The sequence below is a fragment of the Anser anser genome (genome assembly GCF_964211835.1).
Source record: "Anser anser genome assembly, chromosome: 1".
Classification (NCBI taxonomy): domain Eukaryota; kingdom Metazoa; phylum Chordata; class Aves; order Anseriformes; family Anatidae; genus Anser; species Anser anser.
The window spans coordinates 113,044,524-113,066,777 of record NC_139720.1 but is presented as its reverse complement, the minus strand read 5'-3'; the positions used below and the strand labels follow the sequence as shown (position 1 = coordinate 113,066,777).

The following is a 22,254-nucleotide window of genomic DNA, read 5'->3' as shown; positions in this document are numbered from 1 at the left end:
TGCTGGGTTGTGTAGTCCGCGCGGGCAGCCGCCCGATCACTCCTCCCCCCTTCCTCTGAGCGACAGCCCCCTTAGCCAATCGCAGCTCCGTCTTTACGCCGAGCGGCAGCCTCTTCGACCAATCCCCGTGCGGGGGGCGGGGCCCGAGGCGCGAGCGAGGCGGAAGTCCTCCTGTTGCCATGGCAACCGCCGGTCGCGGCCTAGCGGTGCCCGGGAGCCTGCCGCCGCCCGGCGCCGCCTCGCCCTGAGCCTCGGCGCCGCCCGGAGTCCCGGGGCGCGGAGCCGCTGCGGGTGCCGGCTGCCGGCCAGAGGTCAGCGCCGGGTCCCGCCCCGTTCGTCCTCCCCCTCGTAGCCTGAAGGCTCCTCGCCGTTCCCCGAGGCTGCCCGGGGGCGGCGGGTGAGCTGCGAGGGGAGACCCGAGAATGCTGGGTTGTGGGTTTTGGGGGTGCTGAACGTGAGGTGCCTCCTGGGCCCGCACCCTTGGCGCTGCCGCTGTCTGAGCTGGTTGCGCTGGGTGACACACCCCCCGTCTACATCTGCTTTGGGCTCGTAGGTCTTACATCGCTTGCAAACAATTCGTGTTCTGTTTAGAAACATAAAGCTTTAGTTAACTTGTTTTCTTTATAGATACTGCACGAATCACAGTTTGGCTGCTGTGTCCTTTTTCGGATCACTATGAAGGCCTTGTACTGTCAGCAGAATTCGCCTGGGGAGGAAGTGACCTTTGTCTTCCAGGAAAGAGTGAGTTCTGATCGTAACAGCACAATTCATCATTCAGGGGCAGGAGACCCTGGCTGAGTGCCACAAGGGTGTAAGAACACCTAGCTCTTCTTTAGACTTGAACCAGTGTTATCATTGCACAGACAGGCAGGTAAATGCAGGTAGGGCAGGAATATTGTACCATCATGATGCAGCACTTGGCAAGACCAATGGTAGACTATTTTATAGACTAGTTTTGGTGACTATGTTTTAAAAATGGGGTTTGTGAGCATAAAATAAATGATGTCTGGCTTCATATTCAGGCATATCTCTTGACTGGATTTTCTGGTCACTGAAAAATGGAAATAGAGCTTAAGAAATCTGCTGTGTTTGAAAGGATTCTACCGTTAACTTTCTCTCCTCTTGCAAGTTCTTTGCTCTTAGTAAAGATTGAAATCACAGTGCATCTTCCTACAAGTTGAAAGAACAAGAAGATAACTAGTTTTCCATCAAATGTAGTTGAAACTATTGTACTGAAGAGCCTGTCTGTTTGATGTAAACATTAATTGGCTAAGCGTACACGAATTGGTGGCGTAGGGCTAAAATAGGATGTCAACAAGCGTGTGTTGATGCAGTATGGGTGTCTGAACAGTAGAAGAATGCTTACATGGTTTCGAGGATGTGAACCTGTGTTTTTAAGTGAATCTCTTACACGTACAAAAGAAATTAATGTATACCTATGTAATATAGATAGCTCTGTATACCTATAAGCCATATATCAAAATGAAACGATATAGTATTGGTGAGACTCTTGCTTGAATAGCTGTAAAGTCACACAAGTGAGGCACATTTGATGAACTGCCTGAAGAGAAGGATGCAATAAGATGGCTGATTGTGATACTGCCAAGATGCATATTCAGGGAGCAATCTTAAATCCACTTAAGCTGATTATGAAACTGTGCTTTTGCAGAAAAAGGCTTGATCACCCCTCAGCAGCATGTTTTTGGTCTCTTCCTTTCAATGATTCTAAGAGTCATGCAGCAATAAGGTGAGGTAGACCAGCCTACATATCTGGTTGAGAGCTAGTAATTTTTTAGAGATTAGTTCACATCTGTTTGATGGCTTCATGACTGCTAGCTCCAGCATGGAGGAGGGGCTGGAAATATGTAGATGCTGGCAACAGGCAAGCCAGGCAGCTCTGGTACAGTCTTAGGTATGCTAAATTAGATCTTGAACTGCGCTCCTCTGTATATTCTTTGAATGACCACTTGCCTGTTTAAAGCTCTTCAGATAGGAACTAACCCTGCAGATGTCTGTATAATGACCGATACTATGGGATCCTGATTTAAATTGAAATAAATATTGAAAAAAATGAGGAAAAGGAGAGCCAGTTGACCAAAGAGCTATTAATAGAACAGCAGCTGGTTAATGGAAAAGGAGGGGCTTGGATGAAGAATAGCAAACCTTCCATATGTGGTGATTGGTCAAATTATAATATTGATATATTTAAGTTATGAGGTCAGGAGCCAGTTAACAGCACAAACATTTTGTTTCTTTTTGTTCCTAAGGCTTGTATTCTTGTATTCTTTTACCAAAAAAAAAAGCAGCTTTGTTATGTGCATTGTAGCAGTACTTAGGGTCGCTGAGCTATGTATACTAAAAGGATATTTCCAAAAGAAGATATAAGCTTGAATTTGTATAAATCCCTTAGATTATAAGTGTTGGGGGTTTGTTTTAACCAGGGGTGCAGCATTCATGTAGTTCAACAGCCCACTGGCTTGGCTGTTTTGTGGAACAAAGAGTGAGAATCTACTTTGGTTTGTTTGAGGAGCAGGAGGTCAGTCTGACTGGCAAAATGCCTTCCAATTTTAAAGGAACACCATGTGTTTAGCTCAGCTGGGGTGAGAAAAAGTTCATCTTAGTATTCCTCAGACAGAAGTTCCCCTTCATGTTGCTAAGCCTAGGAGAAAAGCAACAGCTGTTTGTTGGGAACAGTTTTAAAGAATAGATAAAGGAAAAGTTAAACACTTAGAGAAGATATCTTGACTTTAGAAGTAAAAACTAAGCTCTTACAACTTTCTTGTAATTGTTTCATTTTGACTCCAACAGACATTACAGGCTACAGTATAACATGGAAATAGTTAATTTTGCCTCTAGTACCTGAGGTACCTCTTCAAAAACTGGGGAGTCACCAGTCCAGAACTCAATTTGGCTAATTAAATACTTTAAAGTAGCAGTACTCAGCTGCTTCAAATCATTTCGGGTGTCAATCCCAAAAGCAGAAGTTGGGATAGTAAGGGAAGGCTTCATTAGCAGAACGTTCTTGTATGTGAGATGCCCATCATTTGTGGGGCTCAGCACCAGTCCTTAGTGGTGCAGTTTCTTTGAAATCATTGAAACTACTTGAGTATTTACCTCAGTATGACAGTGCAGTATCTCAGACACTCGTGTCAAAATTCTCTTAAAATTCTCCATCACTCCTGCAATATAGTTGGAATTACATATTGAAATTCTTCCAGGTAAAGCTGTGATATTTAACTTGCAGGAACATAAAAGAAAAATAACTTTAATTGAATTTTAGCAAGGTGGTCAGTTTGTAGCAGCAATTTACATTATATCTGGCATTGGTGGTTCAGTGGTAGAATTCTCGCCTGCCACGCGGGAGGCCCGGGTTCGATTCCCGGCCAATGCAGAAACGCCCAAATTTTTGTGCCAAGAAGGCCAACAGCATTCCGGCTTGCATCAGGAATAGTGTAGCCAGCAGGAGCAGGGAGGTGATCATCCCCCAGTACTCAGCTCTGGTGAGGCCGCACCTCGAGTGCTGTGTTCAGGTTTGGGCCCCTCAGTACAAGAAGGACATCGAGGCCCTGGAGCGTGTCCAGAGAAGGGCTACAAAGCTGGTGAAGGGCCTGGAACAGAAGTCCTGTGAGGAGCAGCTGAGGGAGCTGGGGCCGTTTAGTCTGCAGAAGAGGAGGCTCAGGGGAGACCTTACTGCTCTCTACAACTACCTGAAAGGAAGGTGTGGGGAGCTGGGGGTCAGTCGGCCTCTTCTCACAGGTAACTAGTGATAGGAGTAGAGGGAACAGCCTCAAGTTGCAGCAGGGGAGGTTCAGGTTAGAAATTAGGAGACATTTCTTCTCAGACAGAGCAGTCAGGCATTGGAACGGGTTGCCCAGGGAGGTGGTGGAGTCAGTCCATGGGGGTGTTCAAGGAAAGGTTGGATGTGGTGCTTAGGGACATGGTTTAGTGGGTGATGTTGGTAGTAGGGGGATGGCTGGACCAGATGATCTTCAAGGTCTTTTCCAACCTTAATGATTCTATGTGCTCAAAATGGTGTTTTAAATCTACTGCAATATAAGTTTTTTTTTTCATTGAAAACAAATTCTTGTTCTGACTACAAGACAATCTAAAACACTGTGGGAAAATGCTTTCAAGAGCTTGAGAGGATCCTACTGGCACATTCATATTGCGTTGTATAATGTCTGTAAATTTGTCCTAGGAAAACCTTCATCCTACAAGAGACAATGATGTGAAAGTACAAGTTAGAGCCTGTGCGCTGAGCTGGATAGATACAAAGGTATTTGCTTATTTTTTTGTTAAAGCCAGGGGTGTTTACAGTTTCCGTTGAAGTTCTAAGCCAGTGCCTTATCTGGTAACTGGCACAAATCCATTTATGACATCTGAGGATATGGCTTTACCACTGAGAAACAGGGCACAGGATTGATGTGGTATTCTTATATCTCTTTAAATAAAAGGCACCTGTGATTTGGTTCCTAATTTATGGAGAAAGATCAGTTGTCACTTGTGAGCTCTTCCAGAAAAACGCTTTTATCATCCTCTGCACACTGACTAAGTCCTAGTTTGGCTTGTCAGCTAATGACTGTTTTTATTTTTTTTATAGGCTTCTATATTTAAATACATAAAGAAAAGTTTTAATATTAAATGAGGAATGGGTACCCCCTCCTCCCCCCATTTGGTAGTGGCCTAATTTTCCTATTGTGAATATCAAATGCTGTAAGATCATAACAAGATTGCATATTTTGAGCTTTGGTAATAGCAGAAAGTTATAACCATTATTTTCATTTAGCTACTGTCAGAAATGAAAATGGAGAAGGAGCTTTTACCTGTTGGTCGAGAAATTTCTGGAATTGTATTGGAAGGTACGTTAGTACAATTGTCTTGTGAGTGTGTGGAGCAAGAATCAAGGTATGGTAATCCAGAACAAATAGTGTTTGCATGCTACACATTTCATAGTAGGAACTAGAATTTGTTTTCATAATGAGGCTTTCCCTAAATTAGTAATGATACTGAAATGAAAATAAAGGAACTGAGCTGTAGTGCTTGCATATCTGTTCAGAGTGATTTAAAAAAATGTACAGCAGCTTTCTAAATGAAATATACAAAGATCTTACGATCTTATCTCCACATGCTGTAATAACCTTTAATTTATTTGTAAAATGTTCTTGTTGGAATAGGGAAGGCGTTCAGGAATTCCTGGAGTGTTTCATTTGCTTATCCATCTTTGATGCATAGTTTAAAGCCTCGATCTTTCAAATGCATGTACGTGTGTGTGCTTGCATGTAACTGTTTGTAGATGGGGTGCCAAAGTTTAGTGGAGTAAAAGATTCACTTTTGGTATGTGCATGTTTAACAGAGAACATACATTTTTCACTAGCAGGGTTTATTTAATTTTATGAGCAGTGATAAACAGTGCTCTCAATGCATGCTTAATTTCATCTCTAAACATTTATGTTCATACCTTTTTTTCCTCCTATTCATATATTCTTCATGAGTTGGAAGAAAGGTGTCCTTTTTTCAGCCGGATGATGAAGTAGTAGGTAAGTTAACACTTGTTTGCTTTCTCAGCTAAGACTTTGAGTAATCTTTTTATAATGAATGGCTGAGCTTATAGTCGTTGCTAAAGCTACAATTGAACATGTATTTTGAAATTTCTAACTGGCGTCACATGAATAAGCACCTATAAATGAAAATTTTCGTCTAAAAGTGTTCTCCTAGGGAAGGGTTTTGGTTATAAGAGTGGAAGTTCAGGTCCCCAGCTAATGTCATCTGTCATAGTCCTACAGCATTTACCGAATCTATAAGAATATACACTAGGCATGTATATGCCTGTATAAAGAATATACATGTCCTATTAGCCATGCAAACTGAGTAATCTAAAGGCAACCATCTGAATAAATCAACAACAATCTGTAGTTGTAACACCACCTTGATGTAATTAATGCGTATCTTTTGAATTTTGTGTGCGATACAAAGTCTAGGCTTGTATTTCCTGCCTTCTTGAGGATGATATTAAAAGTACACCTTTAACTGCTAGTGATAAATCTCTTCTGCAAGCATACAGGACTGTTCAGTTTCTTCTAAATCACATCAGTTCTTGACTGAGTGAAGAAATCGAGTGGTCGTAACTTGGCTATGCAAGTAGATCCACCAGTTTTAGTGGATTTCCTGAGCTGATGAAAGTAATGAACGTGCTCGGGTGTTTTGCTACATTTGCTACAAGGCCACATTTAAAAAAGAAACACTGGTTCAAGTTGCTTATTTTCTAGAATCTTCATTTTTACTGCAGATGAGAATACTTTTTTATCCTGCTCTTGAAAGTGGATTTTTTTTTTCCCACTAACTTTACTGTAGGGAGCCCGTGTTTTCTGATCCTGCTATGAGATTGTTGGCAGAGAAGCCCATCAGATGGGCAAGTGGTAATCACTGTACTTCTGTTGTTTGTTTGGGTTTTCCTGTTGAAAACAGTCTTCTAGGTCAATCACATGGAGACTTTTCAGGGCTTTTCCTGTTAGAACTTTGGCAGACCTTTTGTATCATTAGCTTCAAATTTAGCAGAATTATATGAGCAATTATTATTATTTATTCACCACAGAAAGTGTGATCTTTGCGGGTTGGAATTAGTATTCCATTCTATGGGGTGCAGAAATGGCTTTACTTTGTTTAATAAAGTAGGACAGTTATGGCCAAGCATTTTCAAGTCTTGCACATGAATAAGTTTAAATTATGAATAGTATCGTTATTGTGAACAGTATTGCTCATTTGGATGAATACCTGACATGCTCCATCTGTTGAATATTTTAAAATAACACTTGTTTCAATCAACTTCTGTTGTAGCTGAAGGAATACACTTTCAGTAAGTAATTAAGTGGAAAACTACACCTCTGAAAACTTGTCAGTGGACCTGAGAGTGCTAAGTAACATTCTGAGTGGGAGTAGTTGTAAGCCTGACATTAAGGGAATGGAATCAGTCTTGGAATCCATACTTGGGTTGTGAGAGAAGAAAAGATTCATTTTGTCTGGGTCTTTGGTTTGTCCAAGTTCTCTGGGTTTTTTATTCTTGAATAATGAATGCTTGCAAATGCAGGTACAGAATAAGTGGAATTACACTTATGGAAAGAGGAAGATAAAGAAAACAGCATAAAAAACTTTAGCCGTGAAAGAAAGAAAACACGCTTTTCTTATTTTGAAATACTGATATCTCTTTCCATTTCCTTTCAGACAGCTGTTCATCCTTACGTATCCAATATAGTTGCTATAAAGTCAAAACACAGGAGTGAAATATTTCCTTTCTATAGTAAATTTTTCCTAGAAGGCACACTTCCCAGTTATTGTTGGTGAGAGCTTATTTGTAATTAATGAATGAGCACTTTTAAAAGGAAATGAGCAACTGCCAAATGATTTGGTTACTTGTGTACTTAATAACATCAAACAGTCCCAAAATAATTGTCAGAAACACATCCACTTAAATTTTACCAAAAAGCTTGTCCTTCTATCAAAGAATACAGTCCTGGTACATACATCTTACTGTGTGTATCACTAATAATGTGGTAATACAGTTCCCATTTATAAATCTACTCTTTCATGTGAAAATAATACTGTGTTCACTGGAACTACCTGGTGTGTTAAACCTTTAATCTGTATCTAAAATCATACCAAGAATTGTTTCTCCCTTTTAAAGTTATTTTTTCCTGATCCTTCTTTTACCTTCCAGAAGAGATTTCTTTGTCTATGTAGCATATTCTCTTAAACACAGTCTTCTGTTTGGTTAAGATATATACCGGAGTATAACCTCAGACCTGCCATTTTGAGATACTACTTGACAAGGAGTCAAGAATGTCAGCTTTGTTTGTTGCTCTCAGCATCTTTTAGCAATCAGTTATACCATGTTGCTCATTAAAATGAGTGCAGGGGAAATTATCTGGAGAGCTAAATCAGCTGTAAATACTTGGAGACATGTACCTAAATATAATATGTATCTGCTTAGAAATTATGATGGTTAGACAGTTTGAGTGTCAGTTCTTCTCCATGCCTCATTACTAAATAGATAAATGCATAAAAGCCCTATGCTACGTGGAGCATTTCTGACAAATAAGGTGAAAAATCTGATTTTGTACTTGTGTCAAACGCTTGATGCGTATAGCATATATAAAATAAAGGTCTATACTTAATGTTGGAGCTTCTGGAAGCATTATGAGGTATACTGGCTTAAGAAGGTCAAGGACACAGTTCTTTAAGATGTCATGTCTCCTATGCTAAACATAAGGGTCATTTTCCTGAATGGTTGTAGAGACCCTGAAATCAATGCAAGCTGACAGCAATGTATAATGACACCTTGGAGGCTGAAACATACTAGAGTCTCTAGTGTTAGAAGATAATGCGGCTTGTACCTGAACTTTTTTCATCTGTCTAGAAAAGGAACGTCTTCATGTAATATTCATTCTGCTCTTTTTTTTTCTCTGTTATAAGAATGCAAACTTTTTTAGGTGCCAAGGCTATTATAGTTTGCTATAAAGATATCTTCTATAGTTTATAGTCTATATAATAAACTATTTTATAGTTTACTATAAAGATATCTTCATTTGGAGTATGATACTGTATTAATCATCAGTGATGCTTTAGGATAGAGGATATTTCTTAGGGGCATTCTTTATATTTAATATTTTGTATGTTAAATTAGAGGATGACTAAGTGTGAAAGTAAAATCAAGTTGTTCGTGATGTTGTAAGAAAGTGTGTTCTGAGATTCTTGCCCTTCTTGCGTTATTTCCTAATTGCATAACAGCTGCTGTAGATAGCTACTTTGAGCTTTTTATTGTTGTTGTTCCATAGAAAAAGCCTTGAAAGATCTGCAGATGTATATTGCAGCACATGTTTTTGAATGGGAGTTGTGAAAGAGTGGTGGAAATAGCAGCCAGATTTGCTAAGGATTATCAGCTGAAGCCCTTGCTTTGGTCTAAGTGGAGTAGAAGAGTTGGGTGGGAGAGGGGGAAGAATATTAAGTGTTTTGCCCAGGAAAGAGGGCACTTACATTCAGAAGACTGGATGCCAGAACCTACTGCTCATGAATCTTCTTCTTTGCCCAGTGGAGGGAAAAAGCACTGCTGTGACCAGGATGGATTCTTCTGTCCATTCTGTTTGTTTTCTGTCTTCTGTGGGTGTTTTTTACCTTCAGTTTCTCTTATGTGTTGCATCTTTTCAGAATTTATGCTCACTCTTTCTTGCTTGTTCTTCCTCTGCTTCTCTCTGTCCTTTTTTGTTGCCTTTGTTAACAACATGCTTACCTCTAGTCTTCTGTTCTAGTGCCTGTAGCTGTAACGTAGCGTGGTCTGTGCCCATCTGCAACATGAGAGCTCAATTGTCGTTCTTGTTAGCCATGGTCCAGAGCGGAAAGTGGAGCACTAATCAGAGTGAGAGAAGTGTGAAATGAGTTCAGACATGACCTGACAAAAATCAAGGGTGCCAGTAGTGAAAATCATTCAGTAGTGTCCCCATTTTTTTATCCACTCAACCTCAAAGTGCTTTTTGGAGCACCTCTGGAACTATCTTGTGCACTGTGCCCACAGTGATTACAGGGTGTTACCTCGTCAAGTTCTCTTAACTTGTCATAAACCTGACAAGAGGGCAACTGATCCACAGACGTAGCGGGACTAACAATTTCATTAGGAGCTTGTTTTGGTTATAATGTAGGCTTGCTTGAAATTAAAGGTCTATGTTAATTTTTTCCAGGAATTTTGCCCCTGGATTCTGAAGAGTCTGGTCTTTGTGAAGTTGTTCTAGTTCATGAGCATTATTTGGGTATGTAGTTCATGTGTTTTGCTAATATTTACACTTACTGTACCTTTAGAATTCAGTTTCGCTTTTGTAATAGGGAGTTAAGTCACTTGGACTTTGGGGCAAACTTGTGTAGCAGCATTCAGACATCCTGTCTACTCCACCTATTCATAAAAAAAATTCTTTGAATACCATGTACCTCAAAGGCTTTTTATTTGCTGTTATCTTTTAAGGGGTTAATGTTTTGTCTAAACCATGCAAGCTGACTCATCTTTTTTTATTTCCTTCTAACTTCCCTTCTTGTTGCTTCACTTTTTTATTCTCCGTTTTTCTCACCTCCTCTGACAAAAAAAAATAATAAGAATTTTTCCTCACTTTGACCCAATTCAGGAACATCACTTGTGACTGAACTAACAGATGGGATGAAATCAGCAGACTAGAAGCTGGAGAAAGGAATTTTCAGGGATTGAGGATCAGGGAAAACCCTGTGTTGAAACCTTCTTTTTAACTATTGTGACTTTCCAGTTTCCCCTTCCTGGGCTTAGAGTGCCTTAATGTATAGAATACTGAATTTGGGAGTCTGTGCTTCTCCTGACTGTTTGTTGTATTCCTTTGAGTAACCCACTCTTGCTCAAATTAGTTTGTGTTTCTGTGGCTGTCCATGAATTCATCTTCTACAGTTAAGAGGTGACTCCTTTAAATTTGTTTATGCCAATACTAAATCCCTTCTTTTGCTGTTTAAAATAAGTCAAGATCCTTTCCATGTTGTTGTTTTTAATATATTTGAGGCATAACTCAACATAAACAATACTTGTTTGGAAATGAAGTCTTCCTGACTAGCTTTGGCAGGTTCTGAAAGGGAAGCTGTGGACTCATGGGGATGAAAAACATTTGTTCTTTCTAACATTTCAAAGTACAAATCCCGAGATGTGTGCTTATAACTATATTTATGATTAACTATAGGCAGAAAATGTTTGGGACTTTTTTTTATACCTTCAATACTTTACTTTGTACTTAGTAGTATCAGCTGCTACAAGTGTTAATGCTGATGATAATCCCTATAATTTTTTTTCCAGCACATAGATAAATGATCCTAGGTGATTGCATTGCTTATGTTCCTGTACAGCTCCCCCGATTCAGGCTAAACTGCCGATTCTTAAGCCTAGAGGCAGACCGGACTCTTCCATTCTTCCTTTCTAGTGCCTTAAGAGGCTGATGCTTGCTTATTCAGTTCTGTGACAGACTTTTTTTTTTTTTTTTGGTTAGTATCAAACTGTCTGCTAAATCATGTAAATTGCGTACATTAAAAATGATACTTGAACTCGGGATTTCTAGCTGACAAAGCTGTTTGCTAATTTTACCTCCCCAGGCGTTTAAGCATGTGGATAGAATGGGAAAACACTTTCTCCTGTAGATAGAGACAACAGAGAATAGATGACAAGTAATGTTATCTTGACCTTCATTTCTCTCAGAACGTGCTATAACCTCCAGAAGCTGTTTATGCCCATGGATTATGAAGTAGAGAGAAGATTATAATCTATAGAGAAAGAATTATGAACTCATGGGGTGGACCTTGCATTGTATGTTCTCAGTATCAGAATCCTCCTAGTGAAAAGAAGAGACCTCCTCAGATTTTTTTCTGTCAGGTGGTTATGGTAGGAGTGGGTCTTTTTTCTTTTTTCCCATTTAAATGCTGTACTTGTGTGTGAATGTGCTCACAAGAGTACTGCAGAAGCAAGCTGATTATTCTCAGAATAACAATCACCTTTTCTACTTCGAGTTCTTGCAGTCCTTCTAACACTGCCATGAGCCACAACATTGGAATATTGCCTTTGTGAAATAGATTATAATTACATTTATAGATGATTTGACTTGTATAATTTTCTTTCATGTTCTAGAAACTGATGAAGCCTAACAATCATTCAGATTGAAATGTTGGGGACTTGGTGTTTTTTCCCATCTGTTTTTGTGTTGTTGTTCTTTTTTTTTTTTCCCCAAAATAGTTCATAAACCAGAAAAAGTTTGCTGGGTTGAAGCAGCAGGGACTGTTCGTGACGGCGTCCGAGCATACACAGCTTTACACTACCTTTCCCAAGTCTCTCCTGGAAAAAGTGTCCTTGTAATGGATGGAGCAAGTGTAGGTAACAACTGCGCAATAACAATTTTGGTACAGATTGCCTCTGCAGTAAATAACTGTCTTATCTCCAGAAACACTGGATTTCTTACAACATACTAAACTTACGAACTCTCTATTCTATTCCTGGCAGTGCGCTTAGCTTAATGGATTAGTAGGAAGGGCCCTCCCACATAAGATGCTGAGCCAAGAATACAATCTTCTACATGTTGTGTGGGTCGTGAAGAGGTAGTTCTTTTCTGTTCTTTTACTTTGAGGGGTTTTACCCTAAGCCTTCAGGTGTAACTGGGGGAAAGTGCCTTAATTTTTTATTCCTTTCCCACTGCTGCTTTTCAACTTCTCTCAGATATGAATAATTTCATTTGCATTCCTGCAGTCCTTATTGCTAATGAAGATGTGGAGCTTGCCACAGCCAAGATTTGCTAATGTAAATGCAGCTGGAGCTGTTTTCTTGGTAGCACTTCATCCTTCAATAATCGAGCAAGCCCAAAGCTAAAAGTTGCAATTGCAGTTACAGTACTTAAGTTTCTAAAGTAGGATCTGAGCTATTTTGGTGAAGAGGAGAACTAGTTAACTCCTAAAAAATTGTTCATGGCTTCTAGTACAGGGAAAGACTTCTTTGGCTTCATTTGAAACAGAAGCAGATCTGCAAATATTCAAATTCTTGGTTCAAATTTTATTAAAGGACTAAGTTCACTTCTGGTTACTCTTCTGACTTCTCCTGAATGGCCTTTGCAATATAACATTTCTTAGAGTGCATCAAATCGTTGCTGTAAATAAGCCCATCTACCTTCTTTTCTTCTGCAGCCGTTTGGTACAATAACTATTCAGTTAGCACAACACAGAGGAGCTAAAGTAATATCTACTGCCTACAGTCTTGAAGATAAGCAGTTCCTGGAGAGGCTGAGACCTGCTGTGGGTAAGTTGTATCCTTCAGTGCTAAAGTTTATGCTTAAGGAGAAATTCTTGAAATATATTTTTAAACTAGAAGCTTATTTCAGTAGCTGAAAACTAAAATGCAAATTTATAAATAGTCTAATTAAATAGTCTTAAAATGCATTTTGTACTTCATACTTATTTAACATCTGTTTTGGGTGTATTTAATGGAATTTTTCTTCTTCATTTACATTTTATTCTTGGTAATTCATTATTATGGTGATGTCTGTCTGTAAGCACTTTCCATCTCACGTACTAGGGCTATAGTTCTGACTTTTGGCCTAGCCACTCAGAAATGTTTTCACTTCGTGAAAGTGTTTCCTGTGAACAAGAAGAAAGCATTACTAAATCACCAGTCTCACAGTTTGTAATCTGTGTACCTGAGTCAGAGTTCAGATGTAATCATATACTTGAGATAAATTATTAATCAGACTCTAATTTCTTCTAATAGTGTTTTATCTAGCTGTGGCAGCTGTTTCAAGTACTGTTGTAACTGTAAAATGATGCATGTTTTATAGTATTCAGATGCTCAAAGGCTTTGTTGGATTTTCCTATTTGCTAAATGAGCTTTGCATTAGGTATAATACTTACATTCATCTGTGACTTCTATTTCTACCCTGTTAATTACGTTTTCTGTCTTGTCCCCCCTCCTTCATAAATAACAGTGCCATTTGAAACATGGGAGAAGGCTCTGGAAAATATACTGGCATCTTTTTTGACCAAAATTTTTTTTTTAATCCACTTCTGTAGAGTTGAGGAAAGTAGAATATTTCTTTATCCAGACTGTTCTAAAATAATGGGTGGCATTGCAAATCCAAATTCATTGCAGTCCACGAATTCTGCTGTACAGCAATCAAAAGGTTAAAACTAGTGTCTGATTCTTCTTCCTCCTCAAAATGCAAAGGCTGCACAGTATAATAAGCAAGTTAGCATTTTAAAGTGTATGATTTTTTTGTCATTTAAAGAAAAATATGTAAAAGTAGAGGTGGTTGTTGTAAGAATGCCTAGTGTGAGGGGGAGCTTTGTGTGTTCAGTTACATCTACATATGTTACAGTCACATCAAAATATGTACGAGTTGAGTTGAGATCTGGTTTTAAAAGATAATGTCAAGGTTAACTGTCCCCGACTCTGACTCCTTTCCTCTTTGTTGTTTTGCGTAGTAAAATTATTTACAATCTTGGCTTTCCAAGTGGAGAATTACCAGCAGTTTTGAAATCCTGTCTCTTGGTCTGAGTGACTAAAAACAGGCATTACTGATATGCAGGTGCACATACTATTGTCCTTGTGTTCTCCCTGCTGGCTCAAGAATTTTAAGCTAGCAGAGGGATGGAATAAGCCAGAGAGCTGCTCTTTAGACACCGAGAGAACGGAGTTCTTGTCAATTTTGATTCCTTTCTGGCTCCTGAGAACAGAACTGGCAGTGGAAGCACAGAGACAACACAGTGTGCATGTGCATTCCGGGGCTGCACATTCACACACATCTGCAGGGCTGGGCAGTGATTCACTTCCAGCCTACCAAGTGAGTGTTTTCTCTTCCAGTAGTAGCTCTGGAGTGCTGATAATGCGGCAGGAAGTGGAGTGGAGTGCTGTGCAGAGGTTATTACACAATAAGAGGGAGAAAAACATTTTTAGCTGTCTGACATAATGATCTTCAACAGGGTAGTGCAAAGTTTTGTGCTGGGAATGTAACTGTTCCTTTAAAGAACCCGCAGGCTTGCACCTAGATTTTTATATTGTCTCATTTTTTTCGCAGCTTGACAAAAATAGTTATTTTTCCTTTTATTTCAGAAGTCTATTTTTTTTACTGTAGTAGAAGACACTACAGACACCAGAACGTAAAGCATTTTGTGAATGCTGTCAGTATCTAGAGGTTTGTTATGCCAGCTGCAACAGGGTAAAAGAGTAAATACAAAAGACCTTCTAAAATTTCACTTCGTAATATTGGATTCATTTTGCTGAGATGAGAACTTTAATAGGTAAGAAAGGACGCAGCAATTTTATTATCCTAACCCTGTCAGCGTAGGCTAATATGACATTGGTTTGCATGGCATACTTGCTTTTTTAAATTATATGAGTGTTAATACAAATGCAATAAGTAGTCCAAGTGTTGCTAGAGATAGCTCAGCCAGCTTGCTTCTACTGTCTGTGGGTGCAGGTTTTTTCAGTTTTGAGTTTGCTTGGTGGCTTTTTGTTTTGCTTTTAGTACAAGTCTATCAGCTGACCATGAGCCACGGTTGGTGTTATCAGTAAATATGTCATAACTAACTGCCTCATGAAATGGTTGAAACAACTGCCTCTTGTAGCAAGAAGGCTGTTGCACGTATTGCTCATGTGTGTACTTGTTTTACAACCATAGGAGTTTAGTTTAGCAGTTTTGCAAATGTTGGGGGAACATAGACATTAAGGGAAGAAATTCTGAATTGCAACTTCATTTCAAGTAGAGATATAACCTGAGTACAGCATTAAAAGGAGAAATCATTTGAGTGTGACTGAAGTAGAAGTTCAAGTTTATGTTTAAGGATTTGTATTTAAACTAACAGGAGGGGGTCTTCACATGCCTTCAGTAATCTCTGAAATAAATACAATAGTAGTATGAAAAGAACTATAATGAATTTTGAAGTGCTGATGCCCGTGTTTCAGACTAGAGTCAAAATGTTAAATAATGTGATAAGTTACTGTTGGAGAACAGCAGGCATATACATGTACACATACACCTGTATGCATATACACATAAACATGTATTTATTCTGCTCCCTACGTTACCCCCTTGTTTTGTTTTTTTGTCTTGTTTTTTTTTTTTTTGTTTTAAACCCAATATTGAACTTTCAGTGAATGTTTCTGGTAAGAACTCGTCTGAGACTTCATGGCTGTCTTGACTGCGTTCAGTAAACCAAGTAGCAGATCTTTTGTATGGCAGTTCTCGAACTGTGTAGCAGATGTTGCCGGGTGAGAGTAAACTCTGGAAACAGGCAGTGGAAATATTAGTATTTCTACTTCTCATCAGCCGTGAAAGAAGAGAGAAACGGAAGCCTTTTTGCTAGTCAGAATAATGTTAGTTTAGAAGTTGCACAAGTCACAGAAGGAGAAACTGAACCAATTTACAAATGTTTTGTGAGAAATTTGTCCTAAATTACAAAAGACTGTAGAAAATGATATAACTTGATTCTCAGCCTTTTCCATACTGAAGAAATAAAGTACTGGAGAGAAATTGTTTCAGCGTTTTGCTGGGAAGGAAATTGAACAGCATTTTGATGGGTACCATTTGAACCACTGGATTGACTTAAGTAACCGAACTGAATTTTTGCTAAACAGAAATCAGAAAGTGGCCAAACTGATTAAACTATTTCCTTTTGATAGTGAGATTTTTAGTCTATTAAATCAAAATTGTTCTTAAGAAGTGAAACTACATTGATAGATTATTTTTTTTTACACCATGTCAAATTGCCTTGTTGAGAAAATAACTTTAAGTTCTTGACTGAGGAAACTAATAACAAAGGACAATGATCGGTTTCTTCATAAGAACAACCAAGTCAATGGCTCATTAGCAACTGAATTTATTGGGCTTTTACGTGTTTACTTCTGACATGAGAGACAGGACTCCATGCCAGGGAGAATAGGTTTTTGTTTCCCACTGATGTGGAAGCAGGGGAAGGGCTCTGCAAGGGATTAGCAAGAAGAGGTGTTTATGTAAAGTAAGGAAAGGAAGCTGTGCTTGTAAAAGTCTCCCAAAGCATTATTGCTGCAATTATCAGTCTGATAGATGATTTTAAAGTTGGAGACATGAAATAAGGTACTTCCTTATCTCCTGGCCGCTCCAGAACCTGGTATTTTTGAAGGAACTTTGAAAAAAAAAGTTAGCATAGTAAAGAATGACCTTACAGTAGGATTCTAATTCTTGTAGCCGCATACTTTATCATGACAAAAATAAGAAACGGACTGGAGTTTTACTTCTGGATTAATCTAATACTTATTTTTTGGTGTTGATTTTGTACTGTATTGGAAAATGAAAAACAATATGTTGACTTAGCTTTTTGGCTTAGCTGTAAACTTGCTCATAATACTTACAGAAAGTAGGAACTCTTCTGCTGTGAATCTAAACGATATTGCTACTGACCAAATATGCCGCTTTGTCTAGCCCGAGTGATAGATGTGTCGAACGGGAAGATAGATGTGGCAGAAAGCTGCTTGGAAGAAACAGGTGGCCTGGGAGTGGATATTGTAGTAGATGCTGGAGGTAAGTAACTGATGAGAACCTGGTCTTCAGAGTAGCATTAAGTGTTTTTGATTATTGTTTCCAAGTAGTATAGGTGGAAGCTGCATCACCTCAGAAGTTATACATTTAACTGCTTGATCCCATGTAATTTTATGCATGTAACTTTACTCAATAGATCTCCTTAAGGTCTCCTCATATCACCCTCTAGTGGAAGTATCTAATAATGTTGGTCAACAGCTAAATTTGTCTGAAGTATTTCTCAATTTAAAGCTGAAAAGAAACGTTTTTAAAAGTAGAGCTATGACATCATTGTTTACGTTACCTTAGTTTAATAATCTAAAACAATCGTAATAGTTGAAAAGTCTGAAGTTACTATTTTTAGCTGAAATAATTAAAGAACTTCTTAGACTTCCACTGAAATGTCTTAAAAGTAATACGTATTTAATTTCATGAATCTTCTGCTTTCTCAGGTATTTTCATGAGGCTAACAGCATAACAGAATTACAGTGCTGTTCCAGAGAGCCATCGTTGATTGTGTGTATTCATATGCATAGATTGCAACTTGTTTTGTACCTTAAGACAAAACACTGTAAAAGAATCCCAGGATATATGGTTTTCAGTACAGGAAGAGATAAACACTTCATTTTCAACAGTGACTGCTTTCTTCTGAACTTGAATGTATATGTTCTCTTATTTTTCCAGTGAAATTATATAGTGCTGAAGATGAATCAACTTCAAAATCACAGTTGCTGCCTCATAAGCATGATATCATCACTCTGCTTGGTGTTGGGGGACACTGGATAACAACAGAAAGAAATCTTCAGGTAAAGATACTGTGTCAGCAAACTAGTTTGTCCCACAATAGCTATATGAATGTGCCTGAGCTTCTGTCGTGCCTGAATGGTTCCCCACTGGTAAATAACATCAATTTTTACTTAAGAAAACTTTCATACCCAGAAAATGGAAAGCATTCAGCTTTAGTATTTTTTGTTTTATTTTACTCTGTGACAATTTTGGGGCTGTCTTCTCTAACATAGTAAGTTAATAGCTTGGCTATACCTAGGAAATATTAAAGGATCTATTTTGTTTAGCTCAGAATGTTAAACTGGCCAGACAGAAGAGTGTCATTGAAAACTAAATATTACAAGCTTGTTTCACTTGTTTGAAGAATAGTCAAAGGGTGTATTGTGTTTGCTTGCTTGCTTGCCTGTGGTTTTTTTAACCATAAATATAAAATAACCTTTATTTTTAACCTTTATTTTTGTAAAGGGAAAGATAACGAAATATTTTTCTTCATTTTGGTTAAGCTGGATCCTCCAGATAGCCATTCCTTGTTTCTTAAAGGAGCCACCGTCTCCTTTCTGAACGATGAGATATGGAACTTGTCCAATATACAGCAAGGGAAGTATCTCTATATCCTTTTGATGGTAACTGAATACTGACTGCTAAGGAATGGGTGAAAATGTAACAGAGAAATTAACTAATACATTCTCTTCTACTCACACCTGTAACCTAAGGCTTAAAGATCAGCACAGCTAAGCATTACAATGTAACTGAAGTATAACAGGTTTGTGTTTTAAGCAAGTCCTGGTATTCCTTCTAAGTACACGCTTCATTAAAAGTAGTGGTGAAACATAACACATTCTGGAGAAAGTAGTGTTTTGGTTTGAGACTGAGCCAATTAATTGAAGCTTTAATTCTGCAGGTTTTTACATTATACATAAAGATTTTGGAATACAGTCAGTTTATCTGTAAAAGTTAAAATATTTTGGCTTCATAACCTTTCTCTTACTTGCAGTGTTATGTACATAACATGTCACTGAGCAAAGGTGTGGGTGTGGAAAGAGGAGTGACTCCTTCATTTGCATTACCTCTGTTTGGTCTAAAGGAGCTGGACTCTGAGCTTTTTGCTAGCAGCACAGTTTTCAGTGGATTGCTTCAAGTAATAGAAGGTTTCTTTACGGCTTTAAGGACCCTCCCTGTTCTGTACTGCAGCTTATGAGATTGCTGAATCACTTTTGCAGTTTAGCAGAACAGCAGAGGCAGGTGAGGATTAAGTCATTATATTTGAGAAAGGACTAACTATATTGCAGGGAATCCCTCCCCTCCTCCACTAAACTCTAAAGTAGATTAGGCAAGGTCAGGCACACTGAGGAACTATTTATGGGATATAGGTTATCATAAATGGTTTAATCTTTTGGTATATCTATTGAATGCTTACCAAGTAGTTATCCACATATTATAAAAAAAAAAAAAAAAAAGGCAAGCTGACTAAAACTGTGGTGTGGTTTTTTTTTTGTGTCATCTCCCATGGTATCTTTAGTAATAACAGTATGTTTTATCACCACAGGCTTTAAAAGTTGATAGGAAAAATCTGCTTTTAGATATCTACATCATGTGCAATTCCTGAGTCTATGGCCTGAATAGTTTCTGAAGAAATCACAAGATGATAACTTTTTAAAAAGGCTTGAGATTCAAATGTTAACCATATTGCTCTTAAAATGAAGGAAGGAACATTTTTTTTTTTAGTTTCATATAAACTCTAAATAGAGGATCATCTATTGCATTGACACGAGTGTTACTCATTAGCTAAGAGAATCCTTAAAAGTGCACAATGTTGCTCCAAGAATTTACAAGCTCTGCTACACTCCAATTTTATTATGATTTTTACCTTTGATTTCTCTATGAATAAAAGGGATAGTTTAACTGTTACCAAAATCAATCATTTTTATTTCGCACAAAAAGTGCGGTTACCATTCCGATTAATTAGTGTTGTACTTACTGCAGACTGCATTTGTCTGTCTTAACCCTTTGCTTTATTTTATTAAGTTATATTTTCTATATTTAATTTCTACATGCTATTGTAGGAAAGGTTATTTCTGATACGTGCATAAGTCTGATCTAATGATTGGAGTTAAGGTTAATTTTCTTTCTGTCTTGATCCTGTTGGTTTTATGTAAATACAGAGCTCTTACCAATAAACCTGACGGTTGAAAGAATTATTTGTAGATACACTGTTACCTTGACAGACCTCTTAGATACGCATTTTAGAAGACATAATGGAGAAATTATCAAGTAGCGTTTTCAGGTGAGATGATTATTTTTCTTTATTCAGCCTTTGGAGAAATCTCTTGCCAGTGCTGTACTGAAAATTTATATTGAGATGCTGAGGAAAAGATGCCTCAAATAGCTTACATGGTTCTGTTTATGGTCTGTTTGTAATATAGCAGGCTAAGCATAAGGAATTTGGTAAAACCCCAGATTTTGCTGATGCTAATTTAACAGAGGCAGCACATTCTTTTCTTGGCGGAGGAAGAACATATATCTGTCTGCTCAGCAGTGTGTCTGATTGAGAAATGGTGCTGGCTATAAAAGACAGGAGATTTGTCTAATATTTGTTTGTAAGAGTGACAGCTTCTCTAGATATGAAGATAACCATAATAAGGTGGAAATGGAAGATCCTTTCTATTAATGCTCAACAGTATTGCTGTTGAGCAAAAGCCTCTCCACCACCTTTTCCCTGTAAGAAGGATATCTTTTAATTAAAACTTCTCTTTCCTGTTTGCTTTAAGGCTCTTTCTTTCTTCTGCAAACCCAAGCAAAGCTATAAAACTTTTATTGTGTTTAAGGAGTAAAGTTTGCATAGCGAAAGTAAAGTCTATAGCAGTAGTCCTAGAATGTTTCTGTTGATCTGAGCATGCCCAGCAGACATTTCTGACATACTGTTCCATTTTAGGCCTCAACTGGATGAACCAATCCCATTGTATGAAGCCAAAGTTTCTATGGAAATAGTTCAGAAGAATCAAGCAAGAAAAAGACAAGTCATTCAGTTCTGACACATAATTTCCCAATTTCTAAGCCTGTGGAAGATAAAGAAACATAATGTATTTAAGAAGCAAATGAGTGTACACTTTCAAATAATTCTGTAACCAGAATTTAAAGATCTTTTGTACCTCGGCACAAATGGTCTGTAAAGTTCCTGAGACTTCAGAGGGTTTTATTGGGATCCAGTTAAGCAAAATGTTTCTATCAGCAACTTCTAGAGACAGTCTTGACACACAAATCTTGACTGCCCTGCTTGCTTTACAAATGTCAGTAACAGCAACCTCATTTGTTGTTTTTCAACCATAAGAAATTAAACTGGAAAAAAATGCTGGTTTCGTTGTTTTAGTTCTCCCTTCTCCGGCCCCTACCAATAATTCCCTTCATATTTCCTTTTTCTTTTTGACTACGTTGAGACTGAGCACTGCCTGTAGTATACTTGTCTTCAATCCACATTTAAAATTGTTCTATAATTGAAAGACAGGGTGGCCAAGCCATCAGGATTGGCAAAGATCCTAGAGGGGAGAGACGGTACTGACAGTGGGAGTTCCCCCCCTGCTGATTTTCTTCATTTTAGCAACCAGAGACTGTAAACCTGACTTACTAGCTTATGGACTGTAGGTACTACTATTGTGTGACTCAGCTGTTTGAGGCACTTTATGTGGCTTGTTATAACATTCTTTGATATCTTTCCAGTAAGATTTTTGTGTTCTGTGCACTTTCACTTCTCCTTTTTAACCTCAGTCCTATGCATTGCACAGCTCAAATCTGTTTATCCAGCATCCTCTATTACCATGCATTTTCTACAGATCAGTAGTAGGGAGGGAACAGCTGTTTTCTTCAAGGCATGTGGTTTCCTACTTGCTCTTAGTTGATAGCATTTTTTTTTTCAAGTGGACACCAGCACTTTGAACCAGTGTAAGAAGGTAGAATATCTGAGTGAAAATGGATCATCTAGAACCATGAATACTGCATCTTCTGTCAGTCACTGGACTCACAGGTTTTTAATAAAATGATGCAAGGGAAGTCTATAAAAGCATGAATAAATCTTATTTTAACTACTAATGTGATCTAACACAGCCTTGAAAATAAGTAGTGCTTTTACGCATGTGTGCACACGTCTTAAGTATGCAAGTCCTCTGGAATTTGAAGTTTCTGAAGCTTTCTCCCCAAGTGCTAATTTTTTCCTAGTGTTCATTTTAGTTTAAATGCTTGTAAAATAAAGTATATCAGAGGACACCAAATAAGAGAAAAGAAATAAGACTTAAAAGAGGAACAACCAGTGACAAAACTGCAGAAGAAAGCTTGTTTTTTTTAATAGCATAGCTCCTATTTTACTAGAACTTCTGTTAACAGGTATGTCCTTCCTAACTATAAA

General features: G+C 38.1%; 1 protein-coding gene across 6 annotated transcripts; it reads left to right on the top strand.

Annotated features, from left to right (window-relative positions):
• The first annotated feature begins 20 nt into the window (after positions 1–20).
• Positions 21–22,167, top strand: CRYZL1 (crystallin zeta like 1). Of its 6 annotated transcripts, none has more exons than XM_083818006.1 (13): positions 21–311; positions 628–741; positions 4,199–4,276; positions 4,787–4,859; positions 5,493–5,537; positions 9,726–9,794; positions 11,774–11,907; positions 12,712–12,823; positions 16,977–17,075; positions 17,757–17,878; positions 18,362–18,459; positions 20,093–20,142; positions 20,791–22,167. In XM_083818006.1, exons 2-12 carry the CDS (start codon positions 676–678, stop codon positions 20,103–20,105), a joined length of 909 nt encoding a protein of 302 aa, XP_083674132.1. In that variant the 5' UTR covers positions 21–311; positions 628–675; the 3' UTR covers positions 20,106–20,142; positions 20,791–22,167. The 6 variants fall into 6 exon arrangements, with proteins under 6 accessions (XP_083674132.1, XP_083674130.1, XP_083674131.1 ...); XM_083818005.1 differs by having other exon boundaries at positions 30–311; positions 18,362–18,481; positions 20,106–20,142; XM_083818002.1 differs by having other exon boundaries at positions 43–397; positions 18,362–18,467; positions 20,097–20,142.
• Positions 22,168–22,254: the final 87 nt, after the last annotated feature.

What these genes read in the sequence shown, in the direction of transcription:
- CRYZL1 (XM_083818002.1), top strand. Translation starts at nt 676, where the DNA reads ATGAAGGCCTTGTACTGTCAGCAGAATTCGCCTGGGGAGGAAGTGACC. An exon ending in TTCTGGAATTGTATTGGAAG is followed by an intron (nt 4,860 to 5,492) that starts GTACGTTAGTAC and finishes ATTCTTCATGAG; the next exon opens with TTGGAAGAAAGGTGTCCTTT. An exon ending in GAGGCTGAGACCTGCTGTGG is followed by an intron (nt 12,824 to 16,976) that starts GTAAGTTGTATC and finishes CGCTTTGTCTAG; the next exon opens with CCCGAGTGATAGATGTGTCG.